The sequence below is a fragment of the Salmo salar genome, chromosome ssa03 (genome assembly GCF_905237065.1).
Source record: "Salmo salar chromosome ssa03, Ssal_v3.1, whole genome shotgun sequence".
Lineage (NCBI taxonomy): Eukaryota > Metazoa > Chordata > Actinopteri > Salmoniformes > Salmonidae > Salmo > Salmo salar.
In genome coordinates this window covers 18,491,359-18,513,467 of record NC_059444.1, presented here as the reverse complement: position 1 = coordinate 18,513,467, position 22,109 = coordinate 18,491,359, and the positions used below count along the sequence as shown (strand labels likewise).

General features: G+C 46.4%; 1 protein-coding gene across 4 annotated transcripts in view; it reads left to right on the top strand.

Moving 5' to 3' along the window:
* Positions 1-20,800, top strand: part of LOC106599585 (chromodomain-helicase-DNA-binding protein 7) — a 60,656-nt gene extending 39,856 nt beyond the window's left edge. For 2 of the 4 annotated variants that reach the window (XM_045714591.1, XM_045714592.1), the window contains 3 exons: positions 12,981-13,128; positions 20,118-20,243; positions 20,368-20,800. In XM_045714591.1, the coding sequence (XP_045570547.1) occupies positions 12,981-13,128; positions 20,118-20,243; positions 20,368-20,526 (433 nt within the window). In that variant the 3' untranslated portion in view covers positions 20,527-20,800. Of the gene's footprint in view, positions 1-12,980; positions 13,129-20,117; positions 20,267-20,367 lie in introns of all 4 variants that reach the window. The other 2 variants (XM_045714593.1, XM_045714590.1) reach the window with 2 other exon arrangements.
* The last annotated feature ends 1,309 nt before the right edge of the window (positions 20,801-22,109 follow it).

Below are 22,109 nucleotides of genomic sequence, written 5' to 3'. Positions count from 1 at the left end.
GTTTAGCCTTCACCAAAATCAGATTTACTATTATAAAAGTTTGATTACCTTTTGTTGTCTTCGTCAGAATGCACTCCCAGGACTGCTACTTCAATAACAAATGTTGGTTTGGTCCAAAATAATCCATCGTTATATCCGAATAGCGGCGTTTTTGTTCGATCGTCCCAGACACTATCCGAAATGGTAAATCAGGGTCGTGCGCATGGCGCAATTCGTGACAAAAAAAATTCTAAATATTCCTTTACCGTACTTCGAAGCATGTCAACTGCTGTTTAAAATCAATTTTTATGCAATTTATCTCGTAAAAAGCGATAATATTCCGACCGGGAATCTCCTTTTCGGCAAACAGAGGAAAAATCACAAAGACGGGGCGGCCAGGGCACGCGCCTAAGCCCACAGTCCCTTGATCGGCCACTTGAGAAAGGCGATAATGTGTTTCAGCCTGGGGCTGGGATGACGACATTCAGGTTTTTCCCGGGCTCTGAGCGCCCATGGAAGACGTAGGAAGTGTCACGTTAGAGCAGAGATCCTTTGTAAAAGATAGAGATGGCAAAGAAGTTCAAGAAATGGTCAGACAGGCCACTTCCTGTAAAGGAATCTCTCAGGTTTTGACCTGCCATTTGAGTTCTGTTATACTCACAGACACCATTCAAACAGTTTTAGAAACTTTGGAGTGTTTTCTATCCAAAGCCAATAATTATATGCATATTCTAGTTACTGGGCAGGAGTAGTAACCAGATTAAATCGGGTACGTTTTTTATCCAGCCGTGAAAATACTGCCCCCTAGCCATAACAGGTTAAAATTAAGTCTATAAGACTGAGAACAGCTCCTCCAAGGCACTCCAACAAATAACATTGGATTGCTTTCTTTACATGTTTTAGCTGTGAGTTAGGTTCACAGTAACCACTTTTTTATTTTACACAGAGAGACTGATCATGTAGATCATATTCTTTGTTTAATTTGTTCACACCTGCATTTTCCCCTAGCAGTTTTTTTTTGCAACAAAAGTGTCACCTTTGGTCCCTCACCAGTTTGCATCCCTGTGACATACAGAAATATATAATTTACATAAGTATTTACTACCCTGAATCAATACTTTGTTTAAACACCTTTGGCAGCGGTTACAGTTGACTATTTCTGGGTGAGTCTGGAAGAGCTTTCCACACCTGGATTGTGCAATATTTGGCCATTATTCTTTAAAAAATGATTCAAGCTCTGTCAAATTTTTGGTTGATCATTGCAAGACAACCATTTTCAGGTATTGCCATAGATTTTCAAGTAGATTTAAGTTAAAACTGTAACTCGGCCACTCGGGAACATTCCGTCTTCTTGGTAAGCAACTCCAGTGTAGATTAGGCCTTGTGTTTTAGGTTATTGTCCTGCTGAAAGGTGAATTCATCTCCCAGTGTCTGGTGGAAAGCAGACTGAACCAGGTTTTCCTCTAGGATTGTTCATGTGCTTAGCACCATTCTGTTTTTTTTTAATCCTGCAAAACTCTAGTTCTTATCGATTACAAGTATACCCATAACATGATGCAGCCACAACTGTGCTTGAAAATATGGAGACTGGTACTCAGTGCCCTGCTCGAAAACATAGCACTTGTATTTAGGACAAAAAGTTAATTGCTTTGCCACATTTTTTTGCAGTATTACTTTAGTCCCTTGTCGCAAACAGGATGCATGTTTTGGAATATTTTTATTCTGCACAGGCTTCCTCTTCACTTGGTCAATTAGGTTAGTATTGTGGAGTAACTACACTGTTGTGTTGATCCATCCTCAGTTTTCTCCTATCACAGCCATTAAACTCTAACTGTTTTAAAGGCACCATTGACCTCATGGTGTAATCCCTGAGCGGTTTCCTTCCTCTGGCAACTGAGTTAGGAAGGACGTCTATCTTTGTAGTAACTGGATGTATTGATACACCATCCAAAGTGTAATTAATAACTTCACCATGCTCAAAGTGATATTCAATGCCTTTTTTATTTTTACCCATCTCCCAATAGGTGCCCTACATTGCGAGGTATTGGGAAACCTCACTGGTCTTTGTGATTGAATCTGTTTGAAGTTCACTGCTTGACTGAGGGACCTTAAAGATAATTTGTTGGGTAGAGAGATGAGGTAATCATTAACTATATATTATTGCACACAGTGAGTTCATGCAACTTATTGTGTGACTTGTTAACCTGTTAGGGCTAGGGGGCAGTATTTACACGGCCGGATAAAAAACGTACCCGATTTAATCTGGTTATTACTACTGCCCAGAAACTAGAATATGCATATAATTATTGGCTTTGGATAGAAAACACCCTAAAGTTTCTAAAACTGTTTGAATGGTGTCTGTGAGTATAACAGAACTCATATGGCAGGCAAAAACCTGAGAAGATTCCTTACAGGAAGTGGCCTGTCTGACAAGTTCTTGTTCTTCTTGACTCTCTTTATTGAAAACTGAGGATCTTTGCTGTAACGTGACACTTCCTACGGCTCCCATAGGCTCTCAGAACCCGGGAAAAAGCTGAATGATGTAATTCCAGCCCCTGGCTGAAAAACATTAGCGCCTTTGGTAAGTGGTCTATCAGAGGACAATGAGACTGAGGCGCGTGCACGAGACGACCCCATGTTTTTATTTTCTCTCTCTTTGTACTAAAACACAGATTCCCGGTTGGAATATTATCGCTTTTTTACGAGAAAAATGGCATAAAAATTGATTTTAAACAGCGGTTGACATGCTTCGAAGTACGGTAATGGAATATTTAGAATTTTTTTGTCACGAAACACGTCGGGCGCGTCACCCTTCTTTACCCTTTCGGATAGTGTCTTGAACGCACGAACAAAACGCCGCTATTTGGATATAACTATGCCCTTATCCCTCTCCGCTCTCTCTACATCCCACTGCCCTTATCCCTCTCTGCTCTCTCTACATCCCACTGCCCTTATCCCTCTCTGCTCTCTCTACATCCCACTGCCCTTATCCCTCTCTGCTCTCTCTACATCCCACTGCACTTATCCCTCTCTGCTCTCTCTACATCCCACTGCCCTTATCCCTCTCTGCTCTCTCTACATCCCACTGCACTTATCCCTCTCTGCTCTCTCTACATCCCACTGCACGTATCCCTCTGCTCTCTCTACATCCCACTGCCCTTATCCCTCTCTGCTCTCTCTACATCCCACTGCCCTTATCCCTCTCTGCTCTCTCTACATCCCACTGCCCTTATCCCTCTCTGCTCTCTCTACATCCCACTGCCCTTATCCCTCTCTGCTCTCTCTACATCACACTGCCCTTATCCCTCTCTGCTCTCTCTACATCCCACTGCCCTTATTCCTCTCTGCTCTCTCTACATCCCACTGCACTTATCCCTCTCCGCTCTCTCTACATCCCACTGCCCTTATCCCTCTCTGCTCTCTCTACATCCCACTGCACGTATCCCTCTCCGCTCTCTCTACATCCCACTGCCCTTATCCCTCTCTGCTCTCTCTACATCACACTGCCCTTATCCCTCTCCGCTCGCTCTACATCACACTGCACTTATCCCTCTCCGCTCTCTCTACATCCCACTGCCCTTATTCCTCTCTGCTCTCTCTACATCCCACTGCACTTATCCCTCTCTGCTCTCTCTACATCCCACTGCCCTTATCCCTCTCTGCTCTCTCTACATCCCACTGCCCTTATCCCTCTCCGCTCTCTCTACATCCCACTGCCCTTATCCCTCTCTGCTCTCTCTACATCCCACTGCACTTATCCCTCTCCGCTCTCTCTACATCCCACTGCCCTTATCCCTCTCCGCTCTCTCTACATCCCACTGCCCTTATCCCTCTCTGCTCTCTCTACATCCCACTGCCCTTATCCCTCTCCGCTCTCTCTACATCCCACTGCCCTTATTCCTCTCTGCTCTCTCTACATCCCACTGCCCTTATTCCTCTCTGCTCTCTCTACATCCCACTGCACTTATCCCTCTCCGCTCTCTCTACATCACACTGCCCTTATCCCTCTCTGCTCTCTCTACATCCCACTGCCCTTATTCCTCTCTGCTCTCTCTACATCCCACTGCCCTTATTCCTCTCTGCTCTCTCTACATCCCACTGCACTTATCCCTCTCCGCTCTCTCTACATCCCACTGCACTTATCCCTCTCTGCTCTCTCTACATCCCACTGCACTTATCCCTCTCTGCTCTCTCTACATCCCACTGCACTTATCCCTCTCCACCCCTACCCTCCTCCGCAGTGCTGTCACTCCTCCTGCCACTTTCATCCAGAGGAAGAGGGATGGACCAGTGACAGCACAGGGGTCAGCAGATTGGGGGGGGGGGTATGCATGTGAGGGGGATGGAAGTGTGTGTGTTTCTGTTAGTTTGCGTGTTTGTTTGTGTGTGTGTGTGTGGAGGGAGTGGGTAATCTTGTGGAGTAAAATGGCCGCTAATGGTAATCAAGGCAAGGCTTCTTCATTTAGCCTCCAGGCTTGACTAGCACCGGAATGAAGCACAGCAAAAAGGCTGTTGTCACTGGCAGCTAAATGAGCTCCAATCAACTGGGGGGCTAAGTCCCTTCTCTGCAACCTTCCTCCATTTTGTGATGGCTATGCCAGTCGTTTTCATTTAGCATGATAATGATGGCAGCGCATTCACTCAACCACCCTGTACTGTAAGGGTGGACGAAATAAACCCTTCTCTCAGTCTAATTGCCCCAACCCAGGTCTCAACCATGAGGTGGGGAAAATTGAACTAATCCTAGACATGCCTGCCCACACCTACCCAGTCAAACTTGGTCTTGACCCTGTTCTCTCTCCTCAGAGGGAAAAATAACCTCAGTGTTCGCCTTCTGCTCTATAAATCCTAGACGTATTAGTATCTTAGCACATAGGTGTATACTCTGTTAGTCCTGGATGTATTAGTATCTTAGCACATAGGTGTATACTCTGTTAGTCCTGGATGTATTAGTATCTTAGCACCTAGGTGTTTACTCTGTTAGTCCTGGATGTATTAGTATCTTAGCACCTCGGTGTTTACTCTGTTAGTCCTGGATGTATTAGTATTACTACACTGATCTAAAAGAAGTGGCTATGTGAAAGCTTCCGCCATATTGCTTTCACAATCATTTTCCTCATTGGTGTGTGTGTATATATGTGCGTGTGTGTGTGTATATATGTGTGTGTGTGTGTGTGTGTGTATTATTTATTAATGTATTTATATATATATATATATATGTGTGTATGTATGTGTGTGTGTGTGTGTGTATATATATATATATATATATATATATATATATATATATATATATTATACTGCTCAAAAAAATAAAGTGAACACTTAAACAACACAATGTAACTCCAAGTCAATCACACTTCTGTGAAATCAAACTGTCCACTTAGGAAGCAACACTGATTGACAATACATTTCACATGCTGTTGTGCAAATGGAATAGACAACAGGTGGAAATTATAGGCAATAAGCAAGACACCCCCAATAAAGGAGTGGTTCTGCAGGTGGTAACCACAGACCACTTCTCAGTTCCTATGCTTCCTGGCTGATGTTTTGGTCACTTTTGAATGCTGGCGGTGCTTTCACTCTAGTGGTAGCATGAGACGGAGTCTACAACCCACACAAGTGGCTCAGGTAGTGCAGCTCATCCAGGATGGCACATCAATGTGAGCTGTGGCAAGAAGGTTTGCTGTGTCTGTCAGCGTAGTGTCCAGAGCATGGAGGCACTACCAGGAGACAGGCCAGTACATCAGGAGACGTGGAGGAGGCCGTAGGAGGGCAACAACCCAGCAGCAGGACCGCTACCTCCGCCTTTGTGCAAGGAGGAGCAGGAGGAGCACTGCCAGAGCCCTGCAAAATGACCTCCAGCAGGCCACAAATGTGCATGTGTCTGCTCAAACGGTCAGAAACAGACTCCATGAGGGTGGTATGAGGGCCCGACATCCACAGGTGGGGGTTGTGCTTACAGCCCAACACCGTGCAGGACGTTTGGCATTTGCCAGAGAACACCAAGATTGGCAAATTCGCCACTGGCGCCCTGTGCTCTTCACAGATGAAAGCAGGTTCACACGGAGCACGTGACAGAGTCTGGAGACGCCGTGGAGAACGTTCTGCTGCCTGCAACATCCTCCAGCATGACCGGTCTGGTGGTGGGTCAGTCATGGTGTGGGGCGGCATTTCTTTGGGGGCCACACAGCCCTCCATGTGCTCGCCAGAGGTAGCCTGACTGCCATTAGGTACCAAGATGAGATCCTCAGACCCCTTGTGAGACCATATGCTGGTGCGGTTGGCCCTGGGTTCCTCCTAATGCAAGACAATGCTAGACCTCATGTGGCTGGAGTGTGTCAGCAGTTCCTGCAAGAGGAAGGCATTGATGCTATGGACTGGCCCGCCCGTTCCCCAGACCTGAATCCAATTGAGCACATCTGGGACATCATGTCTCGCTCCATCCACCAGCGCCACGTTGCACCACAGACTGTCCAGGAGTTGGCGGATGCTTTAGTACAGGTCTGGGAGGAGATCCCTCAGGAGACCATCTGCCACCTCATCGGGAGCATGCCCAGGCGTTGTAGGGAGGTCATACAGGCACGTGGAGGCCACACACACTACCGAGCCTCATTTTGACTTGTTTTAAGGACATTACATCAAAGTTGGATCAGCCTGTAGTGTGGTTTTCCACTTTCATTTTGAGTGTGACTCCAAATCCAGACCTCCATGGGTTGATAAATTGGATTTCCGTTGATTATTTTTGTGTGATTTTGTTGTCAGCACATTCAACTATGTAAAGAAAAAAGTATTTAATAAGATTATTTCTTTCATTCAGATCTAGGATGTGTTGTTTAAGTGTTCCCTTTATTTTTTTTGAGCAGTGTGTATGTATGTATGTATGTATGTATGTATGTATGTACACACACATATATATGTATGTATGGGTGTATGTGTGTGTGTGTGTGTGTCCTTTGTACTGTGTAGAGTGTCAGTTTGGCTTAAACCGATGAGGAGCGTGTGGACTTATTTGTCCCCTGCTTGCCTAGCCAGCTTCACTGACATGGGTGGAGTGCGAGGCTTCAGGCAAGAGGGGGACGGTCCGTGAGCCAATGGCAGGTAGGTAGCAGGCTGGCTTTTTACCTTGTTTGTGTGCTGGGTCATCCTGGGAGAAAGCTGAGCTATTAATAGCTGCCCATCTCCTGTGTCATCACTCGTCTTGCTGCCACACCCACAGATGGGTGTGACGTGGTGTGTCCTAGATTTGTTTGTAGTACACACCACTGTCAGGAAGGAAGCACACCTGCAGCCACCTCACCTATGTGTGTGTTTCTCTCCCTGAATACAAACAAACTGAACCATGTGTTAACCCTTAAGTGCTCAGACACACCAATAGTGCTTCGCCCCTGAACAGACTTTGCTAACCGCGTACACACCTATTTTGCCCCCCAAAAATTGTCAGTCGGACGTCTACAGCAGGTCATCCCTAAAACAACGCGCAGACGAACGCTAGATCCACGTTCGTTGTGATTTGTGAATGCATTTAGACATGCGGTACTACAATGTCTCCGGCTCATACTGAAATGACAGAAGTGCCTTCAGCCCTCAATCAGCACACAGCTGTCACCATACCATCTGTTTATCTTGTTGCTTACACTCTCTCTGCAACGAGGCACCTCCCCTCCCCAGCCTCACATGACTGAGCTAACCGTACCTTGTTAAGGCACTCTGCTGAAGCTCTGTGTATATACCCCTGTGTACATGCATTGCCCTTAGCAAGTATGCAAAAGCTGTGGTGTGTGTGTGTGTGCAGGAAGAGGAAGTGTCAGGGGGTCTAGCTGTGTATGACTCATCTCAGCAGTGCATGGCAGATGTCCTGGAACTCTCCCCCTTGGACCTTCTCCTTCCTTCCCTCTCCTCCTCCGCTGTCTTACTGTCAGAATACAGCATCACACTCCACTGCTGGAGGACCACATGCCTAAATGCCACCCAGTACACCTCAGACAGCGGATTCCAGATGAATTCCAGTGGTGCACTTTAACAAATCCCACTTGTTAATGTAGTTAAGCACCATAATGGCCGACTGGTATTTTAGCTGTACATACTAGAGCCACCATCTTCTAAAACCTGCTATTTCACATCCGGCCGTGATTGGCCCAGCGTCGTCCGGGGTTGGCGTCATTGTAAATAAGAATTTGTTCTTGCCTAGTTAAATAAAGATTTACATTTTAAAAAACAAATGTATAACAGCGTTGGTTAGAGGCGTTATCCCTCTGTGTTGCTGCCTCTGCTACCTTCCTCCTCTCCTGGTTGCATACACACACAGCCTTGAACCCTGCCCACAAGCCAATGTTACTGGAGAGCAGTATTGAGGAGTAACCAGGATAGTAGGGAAGAGAAGAATGGGTGGTTAGGAGAGAAAGGGAGACTTGATAGTGGGGTAGAGAAGAGGTTTAGAGGCTGACTAAGTGGAAAAGAGATGGAGAAGGAAAGAGGGGTGAAAGAACGGGGGAAAGGGATATTAGGTCAACGGAGAAAAGCAAGAGAATGAGAGCGAAGGGATGATGAAGCTGATCAAGAAGATGGAACAGTAGAATGAAAGGAGAGAGCTAGAGCCTCTGATTGTTAGAGGGGATGCATTGGAGAGGAGCGGACCGAGAGGAGCAAGTCTGTGGTTGATTAGGAGGGGCGAAGATGGGAAAGCTTATCTAACCAAGATGAGAAAAGGGGGGAAACGCAATGGAGTTATAAAATTATGTACACTGAACAAAAATATGTGAAGTGTTGGTCCTGTTTCATGAGTTGAAATAAAAATATCCCAGAAATGTTCCATAAGCACAAAAAACGTATTTCTGTTAAGTGTTGTGCACAAATGTGTTTACGTCTATGTTAGTGAGCGTTTCTCCTTTGCTAAGTTAATTGATCCACCTGACAGGCGTGGCATAACATGAAGCTGATTAAACAGCATGATCATTACACAAGTTCACCTTGCGCTGGGGACAGTAGGCCACTCTAAAATGTGTAGTTTTAACTCAACACAATGTCAAAGATGTTTCACATTTTGAGGGAGCATGCGATGTCCACCAGAGCTGATGCCAGAGAAATTAATGTTTATTTTTCTACTAATGTTGTTTTAGAGAATTTGGCAGTACGTCCAACCGGCCTCACAACCGCAGACCACGTGTAACCACGCCAGACCAGGACCTCCACATTAGAGGTCGACCGATTATGATTTTTCAACACGGATACCGATTATTGGAGGACCAAAAAAAAAGCCGATACCGATTAATCGGACAGTTTTTTTAATTTGTATTTATTTATTTGTAATAATGATAATTACAACAATACTGAATGAACGCTTATTTTAACTTAATATAATACATCAATAAAATCAATTTAGCCTCAAATAAATAATGAAACATGTTCAATTTGGTTTAAATAATGCAAAAACAAAGTGTTGGAGAAGAAAGTAAAAGTGCAATATGTGCCAAGTAAGAAAGCTAACGTTTAAGTGCCTTGCTCAGAACATGGGAACATATGATAGCTGGTGGTTCCTTTTAACATGAGTCTTCAATATTCCCAGGTAAGAAGTTTTAGGTTGTAGTTATTATAGGAATTATAGGACTATTTCTCTCTATACGATTTGTATTTCATATACCTTTGACTATTGGATGTTCTTATAGGCATTTTATTATTGCCAGTGTAACAGTATAGCTTCCGTCCCTCTCCTCGCTCCTACCTGGGCTCGAACCAGGAACACATCGACAACAGCCACCCTCGAAGCAGCATTACCCATGCAGAGCAAGGGGAACAACTACTCCAAGTCTCAGAGCGAGTGACATTTGAAACGCTATTAGCGCACACCCCGCTAACTAGCTAGCCATTTCACATGGGTTACACCAGCCTAATCTTGGGAGTTAATAGGCTTGAAGTCATAAACAGCGCAATGCTTGAAGCATTGCGAAGAGCTGCTGGCAAAACGCACGAAAGTGCTGTTTGAATGAATGCTTACGAGCCTGCTGGTGCCTACCATCGCTCAGTCAGACTGTTCTATCAAATCAGACTTAATTATAATATAATAATCACACAGAAATACGAGCCTTAGGTCATTAATATGGTCGAATACGGAAACTATCATCTCGAAAACAAAAGTTTTTTTCTTTCAGTGAAATTTGGAACCATTCCGTATTTTATCTAACGGGTGGCATCCCTAAGTCTAAATATTCCTGTTACATTGCACAACCTTCATTGTTATGTCATAATTATGTAAAATTAGTTCGCAACAAGCCAGGCGGCCCAAACTGTTGCATATACCCTGACTCTGCGTGCAATGAACGCAAGAGAAGTGACACAATTTCACCTGATTAATATTGCCTGCTAACCTGGATTTCTTTTAGCTAAATATGCAGGTTTAAACATATATACTTGTGTATTGATTTTAAGAAAGACATTGATGTTTATGGTTAGGTACACGTTGGAGCAACGACAGTCCTTTTTCGCAAATGCTCACTGCATCGATTATATGCAACGCAGGACAGGCTAGATAAACTAGTAATATCATCAACCATGTGTAGTTAACTAGTGATTATGATTGATTGTTTTTTATAAGATAAGTTTAATGCTAGCTAGCAACTTACCATGGCTTCTTACTGCATTCGCGCAACAGGCAGGCTCCTCGTGGAGTGCAATGTAAAGCAGGTGGTTAGAGCGTTGGACTAGTTAACCGTAAGGTTGCAAGATTGAATCCCCAAGCTGACAAGGTAAAAATCAGTCATTCTGCCCCTGAACAAGGCAGTTAGCCCACCGTTCCTAGGCCGTCATTGAAAATAAGAATGTGTTCTTAACTGACTTGCATAGTTAAATAAAGGTGTAAACAAAAATACCGATTGTTATGAACTTGAAATCGGCCCGAATTAATCGGCCATTCCGATTAATCGGTCGACCTCTACTCCACATCCGGCTTCTTCACCTGCGGGATTGGCTGAGACCAGCCACCCGGTTTGTGCATGAACTGTGAGTTTGCACAACCAAAGAATTTCTGCACAAATTGTCAGAAACAGTCAGGGAAGCTCATCTGCGTGCTCGTTGTCCTCACCAGGGTCTTGACCTGACTGCAGTTCGGCGTCATTACAGACTTCAGTGCTCACCTTCGATGGCCACTGGCATGCTGGAGAAGTGTGCTGTTTATGAATAAATCCCAGTTTCATCTGTACCGGGCTGGTAGCAGACAGCATGTATGGTGTCGTGTGGGTGAGCGGTTTGCTGATGTCTACGTTGTGAACAGAGTGCCTCATGGTGGCGGTGGGGTTATGGTATAGACAGGGAAGAGCTACAGACAACGAACACAATTTTATTTATATCAATTTGAATACACAGAGATACCGTGATGAGATCCTGAGGCCCATTGTTGGTGCCATTCATCCGCTGCCATCACATGTTTCAGCATGATAATGCACGGCCCCATGTCACAAGGATATGTACACAATTCCTGGAAGCTGAAAATGTCAGTTCTTCCATGGCTTGAATACTCATCAGACATGTCGCCCACTGAGCATGTTTGGGATGCTCTAGATCGACGTGTACGACAGCTTTTTCCAGTTCACAACAATATCCAGCAACTTCGCACAGCCATTGAGGAGTGGGACCACATTCCACAAGACACAATCAACAGCCTGATCAACTCAACAGCCTGATCAACAGCCTGATCAACTGATCAACTATGTGAAGGAGATGTGTCGTGCTGCATGAGGCAAATGGTCACACCAGATACTGACTGGTTTCTGATCCATCTTTCTTTTTTTTAAAGATCGCTGTGACCAACAGATGCATATCTGTATTCAGTCATGTGAAATTCATAGATTAGGGCCTAATTCATTCATTCAAATAGTTCATTTAAGGAAATCAGACAAACTCAGTAAAATCTTTTGAAATTGTGTCATGTTGCATTTTATTTTTGTTCAGTGTAGCAGCAGTAGGAGGAGGAGAGGAGAAGAGGGAGAGGACTAGTGTCTGAGTAGAGCAGATGGCTCCAGCCTGTGGAGTCCAGCCAGAGGAACAGGTGCGGATCACGTGACCGCGGGTTACCAGGGCGATGTGATTGCTCTTGGCTGCAAATGAAAGGAGAGGGGGGCCCTAGAGTAGAGCCAGCAAGGGAGTGAGCTAAGGAAGAGGGGGGGTTGACTGCCCGCCCCCAGGGCTTTGTGTAATCTGTGGCAGGGAGGAGCGCTCTCTCTGTCTCTCTCTCTCTCTCTGTCTCTCTCTCTGTCTCTCTCTCTCTCTGTCTCTCTCTCTCTGTCTCTCTCTCTCTCTCTCTGTGGAAAGAGACACACAGCTTCCCTCCCTCCTCTTCCCTTCTCTAGCTGTTCACGTTTCAACCGTCCGTCATCGAGCTACAAGGAAATGAATTGACCTCAACCTGTTAATTTAAAACATGGCATGTCCAAGATGGTTACTAGAAATCCCACATCTTCCATCTCATTGTGTTTCTGAACATCAACTTTGAAACCACAGGTTTAACTTGCTAAATGCTCTTGTGTACGGATGATTGTTGATTGTTCCAACAGTCATCAAAATGGTTTCCACTGGTGTCTACGGTGGGTCCTCATGCTATGGAAAGTCTATATAGTGGAAGCAGATGATGATTTTTTCAGGAGTTTAAAGATTGTGGTGTAAACTTAACTATACTTTAGGCCAGTGTATCCTAACTCCAGTCCTTCAGTGCAAAAATGTATGCTGTTGAGTGTACCTGAGGCCTGGAGTTGGGAAACACTGTTTTCAGCATTGATGACTTCATACTATCAGAGACAGAAGCAGAAGCTGACTGTAATACCTGTTTTAAGATGGTGTTCACTCTCATCAGTCCTTCTCTAAATATTCTCCACCTCTTTCATATCAACCTCTCATTCATCCTTCTCTTCCTAATCCCTCCGTCCTCTTCTCTGTCACTCTTTCATCCTCATCCCACTCTCTCCTGACGCTCTTTCATCCTTCTTCTAATCCCTCTCTTCCCCTCCTGCCTCCAGAAGCACTAAGAAGGTGGAGTTAGCAGAGGGCAGTGGCAGCAGTGTGATGGAGACTAAGAGGAAGAGGGAGCCCTCGGTCTGCTCCGATGTGGAGAAGTCACCTCCAGGTCCCTCCGAAGAGGACGACGACGACGACGACGGTGTCCAGGTACACACACACACACTGTAACGTTAGTGACACACACAGTAACATCAGTTTTGAGCTAACCTAATGTAGCAGGCGTAAAATAAATGCCTGAAACTAGATCCCCGACATACTGGCCTGAAACTAGATCCCTTACATACTGGCCTGAAACTAGATCCCCGACATACTGGCCTGAAACTAGATCCCCGACATACTGGCCTGAAACTAGATCCCCGACATACTGGCCTGAAACTAGATCCCTTACATACTGGCCTGAAACTAGATCCCCGACATACTGGCCTGAAACTAGATCCCCGACATACTGGCCTGAAACTAGATCCCCGACATACTGGCCTGAAACTAGATCCCCGACATACTGGCCTGAAACTAGATCCCCGACATACTGGCCTGAAACTAGATCCCCGACATACTGGCCTGAAACTAGATCCCCGACATACTGGCCTGAAACTAGATCCCCGACATACTGGCCTGGAACTAGATCCCCGACATACTGGCCTGGAACTAGATCCCCGACATACTGGCCTGGAACTAGATCCCTTACATACTGGCCTGGAACTAGATCCCCGACATACTGGCCTGGAACTAGATCCCCGACATACTGGCCTGAAACTAGATCCCCGACATACTGGCCTGAAACTAGATCCCCGACATACTGGCCTGAAACTAGATCCCCGACATGCTGGCCTGAAACTAGATCCCCGACATACTGGCCTGGAACTAGATCCCCGACATACTGGCCTGAAACTAGATCCCTTACATACTGGCCTGAAACTAGATCCCCGACGTGCTGGCCTGAAACTAGATCCCCGACGTGCTGGCCTGAAACTAGATCCCCGACGTGCTGGCCTGAAACTAGATCCCCGACGTGCTGGCCTGAAACTAGATCCCCGACGTGCTGGCCTGAAACTAGATCCCCGACGTACTGGCCTGAAACTAGATCCCCGACGTGCTGGCCCGAAACTAGATCCCCGACGTACTTTGGACTGGTCCTGGTGTTTTTCAGGAGTGAATTTAATCAAAATATGGTGACACACACACTCCTCCACTCTGATGCAGGCATATGGGAGCTGTTAGCAGCAAATTACTAAACCAACCCAAATATCCAGGTGACCCAGCCGGCTGATACTGGGGCACTGCCCAATGTTCACCAGTCTTAAACAGCAGGCACTGCCCAACGTTCACCAGTCTTATACAGCAGGCACTGCCCAATGTTCACCAGTCTTAAACAGCAGGCACTGCCCAATGTTCACCAGTCTTAAACAGCAGGCACTGCCCAGTCTTAACTTCTTACATCTAGACGTTCCGCTAGCGGAACACCTGCTCCAATATCCAATGATGGGCGTGGCGCGAAATACAAATTCCTCAAAAATCCGAAAACTTCCATTTTTCAAACATATGACTATTTTACACCATTTTAAAGACAAGACTCTCCTTTATCTAACCACACTGTCCGATTTCAAAAAGGCTTTACAACGAAAGCAAAACATTAGATTATGTCAGCAGAGTACCCAGCCAGAAATAATCAGACACCCATTTTTCAAGCTAGCATATAATGTCACAAAAACCAAAACCACAGCTAAATGCAGCACTAACCTTTGATGATCTTCATCAGATGACACTCCTAGGACATTATGTTATACAATACATGCATGTTTTGTTCAATCAAGTACATATTTATATCAAAAACCAGCTTTTTACATTGGCATGTAATGTTCAGAACTAGCATTCCCACCGAACACTTCCGGTGAATTTACTCATGATAAACGTTCACAAAAAACATAACAATTATTTTAAGAATTATAGATACAGAACTCATTTATGCAATCGCGGTGTCCGATTTTAAAATAGCTTTTCGGTGAAAGCACATTTTGCAATATTCTGAGTAGATAGCTCGCCATCACGGGCTAGCCATTTTGACACCCACCAAGTTTGGTACTCACCAAACTCAGATTTACTATAAGAAAAATTGGATTACCTTTGCTGTTCTTCGACAGAATGCACTCCCAGGACTTCTACTTCAACAACAAATGTTGGCTTTGGTTCCAAATAATCCATAGTTATATCCAAATAGCGGTGTTTTGTTCGTGCATTCAAGACACTATCCGAAGGGTGATGCGCGGACGCGTATCGTGACAAAAAAATGTCAAAATATTCCATTACCGTACTTGAAGCATGTCAAACGCTGTTTAAAATCAATTTTTATGCGATTTTTCTCGTAAAAAAGCGATAATATTCCGACCGGGAGACGTCCTTTCCGTTCAAAGACTCAAAATCTAAAATGGACTCTTCATGTGCATGCGCACATCCGTCTCATTGTTCTCAGATCGACCACTTACCAAATGCGCTACTGTTTTTCAGCTATGGGCTGCAAAGTCATCATTCAACGTTCTGGCACCTTCTGAGAGCCTATGGGAGCCTTAGAAAATGTCACGTTACAGCAGAGATCCTTTGTTTTGGATAGAGATGACAAAGAAGGCCAAGAAATGGTCAGACAGGGTACTTCCTGTACAGAATCTTCTCAGGTTTTGGCCTGCCATTTGAGTTCTGTTATACTCACAGACACCATTCAAACAGTTTTAGAAACTGGAGTGTTTTCTATCCAAAGCTACTAATTATATGCATATTCTAGTTTCTGGGCAGGAGTAATAACCAGATTCAATCGGGTACGTTTTTTATCCGGCCGTGAAAATACTGCCCCCTATCCATAACAGGTTAAACAGCAGGCACTGCCCAATGTTCACCAGTCTTATACAGCAGGCACTGCCCAATGTTCACCAGTCTTATACAGCAGGCACTGCCCAATGTTCACCAGTCTTATACAGCAGGCACTGCCCAATGTTCACCAGTCTTAAACAGCAGGCACTGCCCAATGTTCACCAGTCTTAAACAGCAGGCACTGCCTAATGTTCACCAGTCTTATACAGCAGGCACTGCCCAATGTTCACCAGTCTTAAACAACAGGCACTGCCCAATGTTCACCAGTCTTAAACAGCAGGCACTGCCCAATGTTCACCAGTCTTATACAGCAGGCACTGCCCAATGTTCACCAGTCTTAAACAGCAGGCACTGCCCAATGTTCACCAGTCTTAAACAGCAGGCACTGCCCAATGTTCACCAGTCTTATACAGCAGGCACTGCCCAATGTTCACCAGTCTTAAACAGCAGGCACTGCCCAATGTTCACCAGTCTTATACAGCAGGCACTGCCCAATGTTCACCAGTCTTAAACAACAGGCACTGCCCAATGTTCACCAGTCTTAAACAGCAGGCACTGCCCAATGTTCACCAGTCTTATACAGCAGGCACTGCCCAATGTTCACCAGTCTTATACAGCAGGCACTGCCCAATGTTCACCAGTCTTATACAGCAGGCACTGCCCAATGTTCACCAGTCTTATACAGCAGGCACTGCCCAATGTTCACCAGTCTTAAACAACAGGCACTGCCCAATGTTCACCAGTCTTATACAGCAGGCACTGCCCAATGTTCACCAGTCTTAAACAGCAGGCACTGCCCAATGTTCACCAGTCTTAAACAACAGGCACTGCCCAATGTTCTCCAGTCTTAAACAACAGGCACTGCCTGACCAATGTAATACCATGACTGCAGCGGTTACGGTTTACCCCTTCAGGACAGACTGAGAGGGCCGCCTGCCTCGCGCTAGAGACTGATCGTGTGTCTGGCTCCCTAGGTTAGACTGCTGTAGGTTGTGGGAGTGTTGTGGGAGTGTTGTGGGAGTGATGTGAGCTTTCCTGATTTAAAATGAATCTGTAGATGTTTCTCCTGTGACTTTTCTGTTATCAGTAACATACCTGGGTCATGTTCGTTGAACACCAAACAGAACTGAGGTACCGTCTAAACTTGTCCAAAAATAAACTCCTTTTGTTTGTATGCAGGGCCTAAAATCAACACCCACCACCTGCCAAATATGGGTTGATTTTGATATTGGCGGGTAAGATGTCCGTTTAACCAGCCACGTTGGCAGGTGCTCAGGGCTCCAGTGTGAGCATTTCACTTGCATGTGTGAATAAAAAGTATTATGTTGAAAGTATTTCTGCTGTCTTGTTTCATAGCTGGTAAATGAATCACACAACGTCAAAGAACTATGAATCCTATAGCCTATCCCACCTCGCTCTGCAACACTGCTTGGCTGGGGGCTGTGTGCACGTGAAGCGCTGAGTGACACATTTGTTTTTACAAGCGCTGTGCACAGGCGTAACAGTTGGTCTAGTTTACTTGAAAGGAAAGTCTACTGCAGTGAGACTTTGTCCTTGTGTTTCTTGGTCTATTTACATAGTTCTGTTCACAAGCAAAGTTGTTTTTCTATGTTAGAGTTTCAGCTGCTAGGGAAGAGATGACAACACTGCTATTAGTCAGACTCAATCTCACAGGCACATGACCCTGGCATTACCACGGTAACCTCCCACCCTTAAAGGGGCAGGTGAACATTTGTCTAATCGCTGATATTTTGGTTAAAAGGCCCAGGTCACAAAAAATCTTAAATGAAACAATATACCGCTTTACTTCTTACAAGTAATACATGTATTGTTTTAGAAACATTACAACACATGCTCATCAGTTTTCTGTTGGTGTAATTTGTTGTGACTATTTGGCCTGGTAAAAAATCTGAGTGGCTGGTAGATTTTTAAAAAACCAAAAAGTACATTTTATGCCCTGTTTGTGTGCGTATTGAACAGGACCCAGGTGTGTTATCACTGCAGCCTTAATTCAGGGCCGTTAGCCCAATATGGTACACCTGTTTAGCCTCTCTCATATCCCTCTCTCTCTCTCTCTCTCTCTCTCTCCTCACGTCTCTCTCTCTCTCTCTCCTCACGTCTCTCTCTCTCTCTCTCTCCTCACGTCTCTCTCTCTCTCTCTCCTCACGTCTCTCTCCTCACGTCTCTCTCTCTCTCCTCACGTCTCTCTCTCTCTCTCTCTCTCTCCTCACGTCTCTCTCACTCCTCACGTCTCTCTCACTCCTCACGTCTCTCTCACTCCTCACATCTCTCTCACTCCTCACGTCTCTCTCACTCCTCACGTCTCTCTCTCTCCTCACGTCTCTCTCTCTCCTCACGTCTCTCTCTCTCCTCACGTCTCTCTCTCTCCTCACGCCTCTCTCTCCTCACGCCTCTCTCTCTCCTCACGTCTCTCTCTCTCCTCACGTCTCTCTCTCTCCTCACGCTCTCTCTCTCTCCTCACGTCTCTCTCACTCCTCACGTCTCTCTCACTCCTCACGTCTCTCTCTCTCCTCACGTCTCTCTCTCTCCTCACGTCTCTCTCTCTCCTCACGTCTCTCTCTCTCCTCACGCCTCTCTCTCTCTCCTCACGTCTCTCTCTCTCCTCACGTCTCTCTCTCTCCTCACGTCTCTCTCTCTCCTCACGTCTCTCTCTCTCCTCACCGCCCTCTCTCTCTCTCTCCTCACCGCCTCTCTCTCTCTCTCCTCACGCCTCTCTCTCTCCTCACCGCCCTCTCTCTCTCTCTCCTCACGTCTCTCTCTCCTCACCGCCCCTCTCTCTCTCTCCTCCGTCTCTCTCTCTCCTCACGTCTCTCTCTCTCTCTCCTCACCGCCCCTCTCTCTCTCTCCTCACCGCCCCTCTCTCTCTCTCTCCTCACCGCCCCTCTCTCTCTCTCTCCTCACCGCCCTCTCTCTCTCTCTCCTCACCGCCCCTCTCTCTCTCTCTCCTCACCGCCCCTCTCTCTCTCTCTCCTCACCGCCCCTCTCTCTCTCTCTCCTCACCGCCCCTCTCTCTCTCTCTCCTCACCGCCCCTCTCTCTCTCTCTCCTCACCGCCCCTCTCTCTCTCTCTCTCCTCACCGTCTCTCTCTCTCTCTCCTCACCGCCTCTCTCCTCACTCTCTCTCTCTCCTCACCGCCCCTCTCTCTCTCTCTCTGCTCTCTCTCCTCACGTCTCTCTCTCTCCTCACCGCCCTCTCTCTCTCTCTCCTCACCGCCCCTCTCTCTCTCTCTCCTCACCGCCCTCTCTCTCCTCACGTCTCTCTCTCTCCTCACCGCCCCTCTCTCTCTCTCCTCACGTCTCTCTCTCTCTCTCTCTCTCTCCTCACCGCCCCTCTCTCTGCTCTCTCTCCTCACGCTCTCTCTCTCCTCACCGCCCCTCTCTCTCTCCTCACGTCTCTCTCTCTCCTCACCGCCCTCTCTCTCCTCACGTCTCTCTCTCCTCACCGCCCTCTCTCTCTCTCTCCTCACGTCTCTCTCTCTCTCTCTCTCTCTCCTCACCGCCCCTCTCTCTCTCTCCTCCTCTCTCTCTCTCTCTCTCTCTCTCTCCTCACCGCCCCTCTCTCTCTCTCTCTCCTCACGTCTCTCTCTCTCCTCACCGCCCTCTCTCTCTCTCTCTCCTCACCGCCCCTCTCTCTCTCTCTCTCTCTCCTCACCGCCCCTCTCTCTCTCTCCTCACGTCTCTCTCTCCTCACCGCCCCTCTCTCTCTCCTCACGTCTCTCTCTCTCTCTCTCTCCTCACCGCCCCTCTCTCTCTCCTCACGTCTCTCTCTCTCTCTCTCCTCACCGCCCCTCTCTCTCTCTCTCCTCACGTCTCTCTCTCTCCTCACCGCCCCTCTCTCTCTCTCCTCACCGCCCCTCTCTCTCTCTCCTCTCTCTCTCTCCTCACCGCCCCTCTCTCTCTCTCTCCTCACCGCCCCTCTCTCTCTCTCTCCTCTCTCTCTCCTCACCGCCCCTCTCTCTCTCTCCCCGTCTCTCTCTCTCCTCACCGCCCCTCTCTCTCTCTCTCTCCTCACGTCTCTCTCTCTCCTCACCGCCCTCTCTCTCTCTCTCCTCACGCTCTCTCTCTCTCCTCACCCCCCTCTCTCTCTCTCTCTCCTCACCCTCTCTCTCGCTCTCTCCTCACCGCCCCTCTCTCTCTCTCTCCTCACCCCTCTCTCTCGCTCTCTCTCTCCTCGTCCCTCTCTCTCGCTCTCTCCTCACCCCTCGCTCTCGCTCTCTCCTCACCCCTCTCTCTCTCCTCACCCCTCGCTCTCTATAGAAGCGTCGTTCCAGTCGTCAGGTGAAGAGGAAGCGCTATACAGAGGAACTTGAGTTCAGGATCTCAGACGATGATGGAGATGTTTCCACCGCTCCCAAGCCGCCCTTCACCAACTCTGAACAGCAGGTCAGCACCCACAATGTGTGCAGGTGTGCATGCGTTCCACAGAGAAAATGTGTGAGTAGGTTTGTGCTCATTGCTCTTCATTCCATTGGACTGTGCTAATGTTGTTCAATCTGTGTGACTGTAGGAGGTGGAGACAGAGGGGCCCGTGGTGGAGAAGATCCTGTCCATACGCATGGGGAAGAAAGAGGTGAGGCACACCCTCCCAGACATCTGGGTCTGTGGAGAGAGAGGGTACCAGTGCCCCTGTCATCTTATGATGTGCTGCTCGACCAGCTCCAAATAGATTACACACCCACACAGCCACTTCGTAGACCAGTCTAGCAGTGGTCTGGAGAGGAGACACTTGTGTGGACTTGAAGTCTGGTGACCTTTGAGCCGGGGTTATGAGAGTTACGAGACTTGTCACCAAATTCTACATGTATACTTATTTTCACTCTTTCTGTGCTTGTAGTTGATCCCTCAAACGATGTTTTTATATTTTGTTTCATTACAGAGAAAATTGGTAGACAAATATTTCTGAGTTAACACTTGGCATTGACTACGTTGTTCTGGTCAACACTCTGACTACGTTGTTCTGGTCTTCCCGTTGTTCTGGTCAACACTCTGACTACGTTGTTCTGGTCAACACTCTGACTACGTTGTTCTGGTCAACACTCTGACTACGTTGTTCTGGTCAACACTCTGACTACATTGGGAAACTGTCTCAAGCTTGTTATAAAATGCTCCAAACGAACAAAGTATTACATCATCAACATTATCTCTCAACAATTTGTAATTATTTATTTTTCAATGGTCCACTGTCCCATAAATCCATAGTTGCATCTTTTTGTTGTTGTAAACGGAATCATTCCAACATCGATTTATAGCACAGTGGAGCATTTCTTTAAAAGATGTAGTGCAGAGAAACCATTTAGTTGGTGTGCATGTAGTGCAGAGACTTCATTTAGTTGGTGTGCATGTAGTGCAGAGGCATCATTTAGTTGGTGTGCATGTAGTGCAGAGACTTCATTTAGTTGGTGTGCATGTAGTGCAGAGACTTCATTTAGTTGGTGTGCATGTAGTGCAGAGACTTCATTTAGTTGGTGTGCATGTAGTGCAGAGACTTCATTTAGTTGGTGTGCATGTAGTGCAGAGACTTCATTTAGTTGGTGTGCATGTAGTGCAGAGACTTCATTTAGTTGGTGTGCATGTAGTGCAGAGACATCATTTAGTTGGTGTGCATGTAGTGCAGAGACATCATTTAGTTGGTGTGCATGTAGTGCAGAGAAACCATTTAGTTGGTGTGCATGTAGTGCAGAGACTTCATTTAGTTGGTGTGCATGTAGTGCAGAGACATCATTTAGTTGGTGTGCATGTAGTGCAGAGGCTTCATTTAGTTGGTGTGCATGTAGTGCAGAGACTTCATTTAGTTGGTGTGCATGTAGTGCAGAGACTTCATTTAGTTGGTGTGCATGTAGTGCAGAGACATCATTTAGTTGGTGTGCATGTAGTGCAGAGACATCATTTAGTTGGTGTGCATGTAGTGCAGAGACTTCATTTAGTTGGTGTGCATGTAGTGCAGAGACTTCATTTAGTTGGTGTGCATGTAGTGCAGAGACATCATTTAGTTGGTGTGCATGTAGTGCAGAGACTTCATTTAGTTGGTGTGCATGTAGTGCAGAGACATCATTTAGTTGGTGTGCATGTAGTGCAGAGACATCATTTAGTTGGTGTGCATGTAGTGCAGAGACTTCATTTAGTTGGTGTGCATGTAGTGCAGAGACATCATTTAGTTGGTGTGCATGTAGTGCAGAGACATCATTTAGTTGGTGTGCATGTAGTGCAGAGACTTCATTTAGTTGGTGTGCATGTAGTGCAGAGACTTCA